This window comes from Salvelinus alpinus, chromosome 5, assembly GCF_045679555.1.
Source record: "Salvelinus alpinus chromosome 5, SLU_Salpinus.1, whole genome shotgun sequence".
Taxonomy (NCBI): Eukaryota; Metazoa; Chordata; class Actinopteri; order Salmoniformes; family Salmonidae; genus Salvelinus; species Salvelinus alpinus.
In genome coordinates this window covers 58795102-58806876 of record NC_092090.1, presented here as the reverse complement: position 1 = coordinate 58806876, position 11775 = coordinate 58795102, and the positions used below count along the sequence as shown (strand labels likewise).

At 40.8% G+C, this 11775-nt stretch overlaps 1 protein-coding gene across 2 annotated transcripts in view; it reads right to left on the bottom strand.

Annotated features, from left to right (window-relative positions):
• LOC139576393 (F-box/WD repeat-containing protein 8-like) overlaps positions 1-11775 on the bottom strand; it is a 34244-nt gene that overhangs the window by 3805 nt on the left and 18664 nt on the right. For both annotated transcript variants that reach the window (XM_071402488.1, XM_071402489.1), the window contains exons 9-10: positions 684-857; positions 281-397 (exon numbers count right to left, since the gene is read on the bottom strand). In XM_071402488.1, the coding sequence (XP_071258589.1) occupies positions 281-397; positions 684-857 (291 nt within the window). The remainder of the gene's footprint in view (positions 1-280; positions 398-683; positions 858-11775) is intronic.

Here is an 11775-nt window from a genome sequence, read left to right as displayed (position 1 = left end):
GTAGTCAAGATATATTAGTATTTTATTTTTCATTCATGTTTTACAAATGTTGACAGACTATTTTGTGTAGAACGTTGACCATTTAAAAAAAAATATGCAAGCAGTTTAATCCCACCTTGTAACACAAATGTGGAAAAAGTAAAGGGGTGTGAAAACTTTCTGAAGGCACATCTATGCAGACACTGATCTCTGTGTAATGTGGAATCTTCAGTAGAATAAACAAGTATCTTGCTAAACTCTAAATGTATAAATTTGAATTTTGGGTGGTGTTATTAGGGACCTGCGGTGGGCTGTGAGGTCATCATCTGTGATGCAGGCTCCTCGTGGAGACTTCTCGTCTGGGATGTTGGCTGTCACCAGAGTGCTAGTGTTGAATCTCAAGTGTCTTACTGGGTGCCTGCAAACAAACAGGAGGGAGAAACAACAAACACCATTTTTTATTATTAAAGGGATCAATCAATACTGATGCGCCTGTTTGGTTTGCTGCCAATGTCAGCCTGATAGGTAAATGTTGTGTATTGCTGAATATTTTAGCAATGCATACTTGCATTGACAGGAACGGCAAGACACTTACATTTTTATATTTCAAGTACTGAATAGCACATGTAAGAATTCTACCTGCCTTTTGTGGCACAAACAAATAGATGTATGAGCAACCAATAGAAAGAACTCTGCTGTCCCACCTGTTGTGCATCTCCCACAGTTTAGCTCCCATCCTCATCTCCCAGACGCAGACCAATCCCTCACCTCCGCCACTCACAATCTTCCAATCGTCTGCCTGCACGGAGGTCACGCCCATGTGGTGGGCGTACAGTGATGTCACAGAGGAGCCGGTGCGCAGGTCAAACACCCTCACCCTGAAACAGAACACAGCAAAAGCAAGTAGTCATTTCATCTCAGGAAGTGATGTTGCAGGAAGTAGATCAGACAAAGGTGGTCGATTCACTCCACTACTGGAGATATGAAAGGATGCATCTTTCCTAGGCTGATCCCAGATCTGTTTGTGTTCTTGCCACCTCTATTGCTGTTATTTTCAAGCCGTGGCATGACAATGAGTGCCAACAAGGAGTTGGCATTATAGAACCAACAGACCGGCACTCAGGCCACATCTTAACTAGGTTACCAGAGGAAACTTGGTGCCTCCGAACAATGCATTACAAAAACAACAACAGAAAACTTATAAACGATGATCAGAAAAGACAGACCAACAAAGACAGGAATAAACACCAACACCAGGAGACATTGAGGGGATTTCATCTGCTTCATCTACTTTAGACCACTTATAAACATACGTTTAATTACTTTAGCCACCAATAACACTCATTCACTCACAGAACCAAAGCTACAAATATTGAAGATGTTTTGAACTGATTAAACACGGTGCTGTTGTAGCATTAATAGAACTAAGAGGAGGATTCTTGGGTCTGGTTTGATGAGCCAAACATGCCCTACGGACCTCCAGCTCCATCTGTTGCCATCACTGCTTTAGTTTATTGGGTCCCACCGCACAGCAGCAGGAGGATGACTTCATGCAAAAAGCTTTCCAAAAGTTCATTACCCAAATTGTATTTATTTGGGGGTGAGCAGATTTAATTTCCGCTTCAATAAATTAAACGAATCAGGGTTGCATAGCTAAATGGGCATTAGCATTGTAACTAAGACGAATGGTGAGACATGGGCTGCATCCCAAATGGCACCCTATTCCCTATATAGTGAACTACGTCTGACCAGAGCCCTATAGGTCCTGGTCAAAAGTAGTGCACTATATAGGGGATAGGGTGACATTTGAGACACTGACATGGCTGCTGAGTAGTGTTGTTTCATGGGCGCTCACGCTTCAGCAAAGGGGTTTAAAAGTTAGTGTCTGGCAGTCTCCGACAGTCATAAATCTAATGTTTGGAGCGAGCCCTGGTCTTCACTGAGCTGCCAGTTGACAAGCTATTTCACATTAATCAGCATGATCCTTGTTTTCTACTAGCCAGTTGAATGATAGGGCAAAAACATATATACAGTGGGGAGAACAAGTATTTGATACACTGACGATTTTGCAGGTTTTCCTACTTACAAAGCATGTAGAGGTCTGTAATTTTTATCATAGGTACACTTCAACTGTGAGAGAAGGAATCTAAAACAAAAATCCAGAAAATCACATTGTATGATTTTTAAGTAATTAATTTGCATTTTATTGCATGACATAAGTATTTGATACATCAGAAAAGCAGAACTGAATATTTGGTACAGAAACCTTAGTTTGCAATTACAGAGATCATACGTTTCCTGTAGTTCTTGACTAGGTTTGCACACACTGCAGCAGGGATTTTGGCCCACTCCTCCCTACAGATCTTCTCCAGATCCTTCAGGTTTCGGGGCTGTCGGTGGGCAATACGGACGTTCAGCTCCCTCCAAAGATTTTCTATTGGGTTCAGGTCTGGAGACTGGCTAGGCCACTCCAGGACCTTGAGATGCTTCTTACGGAGCCACTCCTTAGTTGCCCTGGCTGTGTGTTTCGGGTCGTTGTCATGCTGGAAGACCCAGCCACGACCCATCTTCAATGCTCTTACTGAGGGAAGGAGGTTGTTGGTCAAGATCTCGCGATACATGGCCCCATCCATCCTCCCCTCAATACGGTGCAGTCGTCCTGTCCCCTTTGCAGAAAAGCATCCCCAAAGAATGATGTTTCCACCTCCATGCTTCACGGTTGGGATGGTGTTCTTGGGGTTGTACTCATCCTTCTATTCCTCCAAACACGGCGAGTGGAGTTTAGAGCAAAAAGCTCTATTTTTGTCTCATCAGACCACATGACCTTCTCCCATTCCTCCTCTGGATCATCCAGATGGTCATTGGCAAACTTCAGACGGGCCTGGACATGCGCTGGCTTGAGCAGGGGGACCTTGCGTGCGCTGCAGGATTTTAATCCATGACGGCGTAGTGTGTTACTAATGGTTTTCTTTGAGACTGTGGTCCCAGCTCTCTTCAGGTCATTGACCAGGTCCTGCCGTGTAGTTCTGGGCTGATCCCTCACATTCCTCATGATCATTGATGCCCCACGAGGTGAGATCTTGCATGGAGCCCCAGACCGAGGGTGATTGACCGTCATCTTGAACTTCTTCCATTTTCTAATAATTGTGCCAACAGTTGTTGCCTTCTCACCAAGCTGCTTGCCTATTGTCCTGTAGCCCATCCCAGCCTTGTGCAGGTCTACAATTTATCCCTGATGTCCTTACACAGCTCTCTGGTCTTGGCCATTGTGGAGAGGTTGGAGTCTGTTTGATTGAGTGTGTGGACAGGTGTCTTTTATACAGGTAACGAGTTCAAACAGGTGCAGTTAATACAGGTAATGAGTGGAGAACAGGAGGGCTTCTTAAAGAAAAACTAACAGGTCTGTGAGAGCCGGAATTCTTACTGGTTGGTAGGTGATCAAATACTTATGTCATGCAATAAAATGCAAATTAATTACTTAAAAATCATACAATGTGATTTTCTGGATTTTTGTTTTAGATTCCGTCTCTCACAGTTGAAGTGTACCTATGATAAAAATGACAGACCTCTACATGCTTTGTAAGTAGGAAAACCTGCAAAATCGGCAGTGTATCAAATACTTGTTCTCCCCACTGTATATATTCCTCCGAAATAAACATACCCAAACACATGAGATGGCCATAACCAATAACTGGTAACGTTGCATAGTTTTAGAAAGGTCAGGAACTCACCCTTCTGGTAATAAAAAAATAAATAATACTCACTTTTGAGGACAAACTCAAGTATATAGTACAAATATTTTGAGAATATGAAAATCATATATGAATGGTCAATTCTATGAAATGATTGTCTTTTTTTTCATGTTGAGAGAGCTAAATCCGTCTGAGAATATGACAGTGAGATGAAACTACAATGAACAAAAATATAAACGCAACATGTAAAGTGTTGTTCCCATGTTTCATGAGCTGAAATAAAAAATCCCAGAAACTTTCCATATGCACAAAAAGCTTATTTCTCTAAAATGTTTACATCACTGTTAGTGAGCATTTCTCCTTTGCCAAGATAATCCATCCACCTGACAGGTGTGGCATATCAAGAAGCTGATTAAACAGCATGATCATTATAGGTGCACCTTGTGCTGGGGACAAGAAAAGGCCATTAAAATGTACAGTTGTGTCACACAACATAATGCTACAGATGCCTCAAGCTTTGAGGGAGCGTGCAATTGGCATGCAGGAATGTCCACCAGAGCTGTTGCCAGATAATATCATGTTACACAATACATTTATGTTTTGTTCGATAATGTGCGTATTTATATCCACAAATCTCGGTTTACATTGGCGCCATGTTCATAAAAGCCTCCAAAATATCCGGAGAAATTGCAGAGAGCCACGTCAAATAACAGAAATACTCATCATAAACTTTGATGAAAGATACATGTTTTACATAGAATTAAAGATACACTTGTTCCTAATGCAACCGCTGTGTCAGATTTCAAAAATACTTTACGGAAAAAGCACACCATGCAATAATCTGAGACGGCGCTCAGATATAACAACATTTCTCCGCCATGTTGGAGTCAACAGAAATACGAAATTACATCATAAATATTCCCTTACCTTTGATGATCTTCATCAGAATGCACTCCTAGGAATCCTAGTTCCACAATAAATCGTTGTTTTGTTCGATAATGTCCGTTACTTATGTCTAAGTAGCTACTTTTGCTAGCATGTTTTGTGCACATGTCCAAACGCTCGCGCAGATGCAGGCGAACTCAGATGAAAACTTCAAAAAGTTATATAACAGGTCGAATAAACTGGTCAAACTAAGTAGAGAATCAATCTTCAGGATGTTGTCATCATAACTATCCAATAATGAGAATTCATTTGTGTCTCTAGAAGTTATGGAAAGCGAGACGATATCGCTTGGAACGCGCGTGACCAGGAACTGGCATTCTGCCAGACCAATGACTGAAACACCTCCCATCCGGCTCAACATCACAGTAGAGTTTTCATTCCACGTTCTACAGACTGTTGACATCTAGTGGAAGGCGTAGGAAGTGCAAACAGATCCATATCTTACAGGGAATTGAATAGGCGATGAGTTGAACATTGACCAGTCTCAGAATTCTCACTTCCTGTTTGGATTTCTTCTCAGGTTTTTGCCTGCCATATGAGTTCTGTTATACTCACAGACATCATTCAAATAGTTTTAGAAACTTCAGAGTGTTTTATATCCAATAGTAATAATAATATGCATATATTAGCATCTGGGACAGAGTAGGAGGCAGTTCACTATGGGCACGCAATTCATCCAAAAGTGAAAATGCTGCCCCCTATCACAAAGAAGTTAAGTGCCTTTTGGCAAACTCCAAGCGGGCTGTCATGTGCCTTTTAGTGAGGAGTGGCTTCTGTCTGGCCACTCTACTATAAAGGCCTGATTTGTGGAGTGCTGCAGAGATTCTCAAAGGTTATCCCATCTCCACAGAGGAACTCTGGAGCTCTGGAACTCTGGAGCTCTGTCAGAGTGACCATCGGGTTCCTGGTCACCTCCCTGACCAATGCCCTTCTCCCCCGATTGCTCTGTTTGGCCAGGCGACCAGCTCTAGGAAGAGTCTTGCTGTTTCCAAACTACTTCCATTTAAGAATAACGGAGGCCACTGTGTTCTTGGGGACCTTCAATGCTGCAGAATTGTTTTTGGTACCCTTTCCCAGATTTCTGCCTCAACACAATCCCGTATCGGATATATACGGACAATTTTTATTTATTTAACCGTTATTTAACTAGGCAAGTCAGTTAAGAACAAATTATTGACTTCCGGCGACGATGTGGCGAGGAGCAGCAGCTAACTATAGCTCCAACTATATTTTAACTAATTATTCAACGCCTATTTACACATTTTGTTAACTAATTGTCCAAAATATCGGTTACATGGAAAAAATTACTTAGAAATGCACATAAGCAGACACTTTTGACGAAAAACACAAATGTCATCTCTACCTGCAGCTAGCAAGGAAAATGGCGGAGAAGAACAACCTGATGACCCAGTTCTAAATGAGATTCGCAAAATGAACAAAAATCTCGAAGAGAAAATTGCGAGTGGGCGAAGTTGTGGCTGAAATAAAACATACAGTGGGTGCACTGAAAGCAAAAGTGGACACACTCGACAACCAAGTTACACACGCAGAAGAGAGAATATCAACCTCGGAGGACAAGAACAACCGCCTAAACGACACTGTTGAAAAAATGGAGACTGATCGAAGAACAACTTCAATACCAGGAAAATAAAAGTCGGAGACACACACTTTGGATCAGAGAGTTTCCCGAAATCCACATAAATACGGAAGATTGTGTGAAAGACATTTTACGCAACCTATTTGATAACACACCGGAGGATGTTAAGTTAACAACATGCCCATCGAGAGAACACATCGGAAACCGACGACACTGCGCCCAGGACCAGCCCTACGCAACCCCCGGCCTATCCTGGTGAAATTCTTACGATACACTGACAGGGAGAAGGTCCGGCTCAGAGCCAAAGAGCATAGGACTTTTCAATGGAAGGAGACAAAAGTGGAGTTTTCCCTGACTTTTCCAAAGAGTTCAAGACAAGAGAGATGCATTCACGGAGGTGAGGCATATGTGCATGAAACGGGGACTGAAATACTCGTTGCAATATCCTGCCGTGTTCTGGGTTACTTTGAGAAGATCATTACGTCGTTTCACAGACCCAAAAGAGGCAAATAATTGTGTCATGGACGTCAATGAGGCCAAACAAATTGAGTAGTGTGGTAGGCTATGGAAGTTACGCATGGTGGCAATGGTTCATCACGGATGGACTACCATTTTTCTCTAAGGCGATATAACTTCCCATGTTGTGAGTAACAGTCTCATTGAGTGTTTATTCTACGAATGCCGCCTATAATTTATCTTTCTGGTTTACATCTGACATCATTATAGTACTAGATTAAGCAGGACTATAGTCCAAGCATATCATTATGTATTATGGCTATAGTGGGGATAAACATATATTAAGTTTTCATTCTAATAACAGCAATAGTGGGTCAATATAGACCACAACAGGTGTGTTCGTGCCATGAGTGATGGGCACAAGCCAAAGTGTTAGTCAGTTTATTTTATCATTATTATGACTTATACCGGTCTCTCTTTTGTGGCTGACCTCAGTTTACATTCCTGTCTTTTGGATCTATACAGTTCATGTCTCCACGAGAAAGGTAATCTCTTCTCTTTGAGAGAATAACGATCAGCCTGTCTTTATGTTCGATGTTTTGATTGATTTATGTCACCTCTATGACAGGTCATATTTGTCATTTCAAAATGTATGCGGTCATGCCTATATTTGGCGTTGGTAAAACATGCTCTAGTTGGAGCATCAGCGCTCGGAAGACCTCGGGACACTTCACACGGATGAAGGCCTGGTTTAGGGGGGAGGGAGATTTGTATTTTGTATGTTCCTTTTTTTGTACCTTGTGGAGTTGGGGGGATCTTTATAACATATTGGTTTTATGGAAAGTATAGTGTTCTGGACGGGGGGATATTACCAGTTCTTCACTTTCATTGATTCGCTAAGCAGTGGCTATCAGAAACACATAGATTTAAAATATTCTAACACTCGTCATGTTGTGGTAATAATATATTTACAGCCTTTCAGATAATGACCAATGTGATTAAAGTTACGTCTTGGAATGTGAACGGACTAGGTTCATATTTAAAAATACGTAAGGTATTGGATTATCTTCAACAAAAACACTCCGATGCGATTATGCTCCAAGAGACCCACTTACTGGAAAAAGAATGCTCCCTCCTAGGGTGGGAGACAGATGGGTGGGTAGTGCTTACCATAATACATTCAACCAAAATAAAGAGGTGTCTCTATTCTATTTTCCAAAGGTATACATGTTCAAGTGGAAAAAGAGTTTACGGACAAATAGGGATGAATCTTGATTATACTTGTAAAGATTTCAGGACAAAATATAATATTGAGAAATACTTGTGCTCCAAATGAAGAGGACCCAGACTTCTTCCTTCAACTTAACAAAATAATACTGGATTTCGGTGGTTTTCCTCTGGTACTGGGGGGGGGTGATTATAAATCAGGTCCCTGATGCTTTTTTAGATAAATCCAAAACTGGTCTAACCAGGACCTCAAACTCAAGAAATTAAAATACTGTGTAAAGATGTTGGTCTTTATGATATATGGAGATTGATCAATCCCACCGCTCGCAATTACACATTCTTTTCAAATAGGCACACTGTTTATTCATGCATCGACTACTTTCTGATCTCACACTCTCTCATAGATAAAGTGGGTGCTTACAATGTGGGCAAGATAGCTATGACAGATCATGCACCCATTGATCTGACTGTTGGAATAGGAGACGAAAGATACAATTTTAAATATTGGCGAATGAACACCAGCCTCTTACAGGACAAGGCGTTTTGTGAATTCCTTAAAACACACTTTACGATATTCTTTGAAACAAACAACAATAGTGCGAAACAGGTACATGTCTGGGAAGCTTTTAAAGCTTACATACGTGGAGTAATGATACAAAGATCAGCTACCATTATGAAATTAGATAAACAGAAAATGTATAAACTTGAAACAGATGTTAAAATGCTGGAGAGGGAATATTGGTCCAATCCCAGCAACATTTCTCTGGTAAATCTGACAAACACCAAATAAGAGCAGAATATTTTATTCAGTAAAAAAGCGGAATATTCCCTGTACAGGCTGAAACAGAGATGGTACGAATCTAGTGAAAAGGCAGGAAAACTGTTGGCCAGTCAATTGAAAATCTAGAGAAACAGCTTGGCAAATAGGTGGAATCAGAAATAAGACAGGCAAGCTGATTACCAATCATAAAGAAATAAACAATATTTCGAGACTTCTTTCAGGAACTTTATATTTCAGACGGTCCTTTAGATATGCAGAAAGCAGAGGCATTCTTTCAGAATCTGAACCTTCCTAAATTAACAGAGGAAGACAGGAATTGGCACGACCGCCCTATTACTTTGGAGGAATTGACCGAAACTATAAGACAAGCACCCAGTGGTAAAACTTCAGGGTTGGATGGGATACCTAGTGATTTCTATAAAAGGTTTGCAGAGCAGCTTAGCCCAGAAATATTGAAAACATTTAACACATCGATTGACACAGGTGAGCTCCCACCTTCTATGAGTGATGCAGTAATAACCCTAATCCTCAAAAAGGGAAAGGATCCCCATGAGTGTGGGAGGTACCGTCCAATTTCTTTGATAAATTATGATGAAAATTGTTTACAAAACTTCTGGCTATGAGGGTGATACATATCATTAAGAAAATCACAAATCCAGATCAGGTGGGATTTGTGGAAGGCAGAACTTCATCTGATAATGGTAGACGCCTGCATGTCATCTGGAAGGCAAAAGATTTGTCCCTAAACGCAGAGAAAGCCATTGATAGGGTGGGCTGGGACTACCTGCATTATACTATAAATACATTTGGATTTGGACAGGGCTTTCAGAATATTATTAAACTTTTGTACAACGACCCCAAATCCATAGTAGTCACTAACGGACTACGATCATCTCCATTTTCTGTAGGACGAGGCTCGAAACAAGGTGACTGTCTCTTGCCCCTCCTATTTATTATAGCATTAGAACCATTAGCAAAAGCTATTAGGCTGCATCAGTCAATCAAAGGGATTAATATGGGAGGTATGGAGAATAAACTACTGCTTTATGCATACGACATATTACTATTAATATCAGACCCCCAACTCTCCATTCCACCTTTACTGGACCTTGTAAATGCATTCTCAGAGATATCGGGGTATAAAGTAAAACTGGACCAAATCTGAAGTAATGCCTCTATCAAAACATTATCTGAGAAATGATTTCCTCAGCTGGAGGTTTCAATGGGTGCCTAAAAACTGGAGGTACCTGGGGATCAAGGTCTAGAGAACATGATTTCTGAAAATCTTGACCCACAATTGAACAAAATTCAACTCCAGTTTAAGAGCTGGGATAAAGTATAAATCTCATTATGGGGTAGGATACAGTTTATAACGATGGTCATAGCTCCTAAACTGAATTACGTCATCAGCATGTTACCACTATCCATACCTGTCTATACTTTTAAATCCAAGGACAAAATTATTACTGAGTTTGTTTGGGCCGGTAAAAAGGCCAGGATGAAACTAGCGCGATTACAGGCAAAGACTGAGAAGGGAGGAATAAAGCTCCCTAACATGCAATTGTATTAAGAAGTCTTTGTAGCTTACCAAATAGTCTCTCTCTTTATTGAGAACTCGACTAGGCCAATCTGGGTGGACATAGAGGAAGAACTTAATGCCCCATTCGGGGCATCAGATTATTTGAGACAACAAAAGGTGGGACTCCAGAATCCAATACGGTCCCATACTAAATATATATGGAGCCAGATTCATAAGAGAGAGAGAGATCTTCACCTTTCTTGATAAGCTATGCTTCGTTATGGAACAACCCTAAATTGAAAATAGGGGGACACATGGTTTTCTGGAAAGGTTGGTATAGAAAGGGGATAAAGAACATTGGTTGTCTGTATCAAGAAAACACTTTCACCTCTTTTGAAGAGCTGAGGTCCAAGTATAATACAGAAACAGGACTTTTGGAGGTATCTCCAGCTTATGTAGGACAAAACAACAACAAATTCCTAGTACATTCCGATATAAGCGTTAAGATAGAAATCCTATGCAAATTACCACATACCGAAGGGCTTATATACAGCCACCTTATAGGTGCATTTAATGAAACTTGTAAGGGTCTAAAGGATGTATGGGAAAAAGACCTGGAGGTAACATTTGGAGAGGAGAAATGGAATATAATAGTACAACAGATGCTCCTCCCTATGAGAGATGCCTGGTCCAAGCTGATTCAATTTAAAGTGTTCAATAGGATTTATTGGACTCCTCTGAGGTTGAACAGAATAGGTTTGATAGAATCCAGACTCCAGGCTTACATACCTTTTGGCGGAAGGTAATGGAAAAGATTGGGGATATTCTAGGTACCACAATACTTGTAAATCCTGCTTTGCTATTAGTGAATATCACTAAGGATATTGATGGACTGAGAAGCTCATGTTTAAACTGGCTAAAAGTTGCTCTAACACAGCCAAGAGTCATACAGAGACACTGGAGGGAGAAGGACCATCCGTCTTATAAGGAATGGTATGCGGCCTTGGCAGAAACAGCTTCATTTGAATGATGAATGATTTATAAAATGAATGGTAAACTCGCTATCTTTTCTGACATCTGGGGACATTGTCTCTCAGAGAGAGAAAGTGAAAACAATATGCAATGGCCTGATAGACTACAGACATACAGTTGAAGTCGGAAGTTTACATAATTCTAAGCCAAATACATTTAAACTCAGTTTTTCACAATTCCTGACATTTAATCCTAGTAAAAATTCCATCTTAGGTCAGTTAGGATCACCACTTTATTTTAAGAATGTGAAATGTCAGAATAATAGTTGAGAGAATGATTTACTTCGCTTTTATTTCACATTCCCAGTGGGTCAGAAGTTTACATACACTCAATTAGTATTTGGTAGAATTGCCTTTAAATTGTTTAACTTGGGTCAAACGTTTCAGGTAGCCTTCCACAAGCTTCCCACAATAAGTTGGGTGAATTTTGGCCCATTCCTCCTGACAGAGCTGGTGTAACTGAGTCAGGTTTGTAGGCCTCCTTGCTCACACGCGCTTTTTCAGTTCTGCCCACACATTTTCTAAAGGTTTGAGGTCAAGGCTTTGTG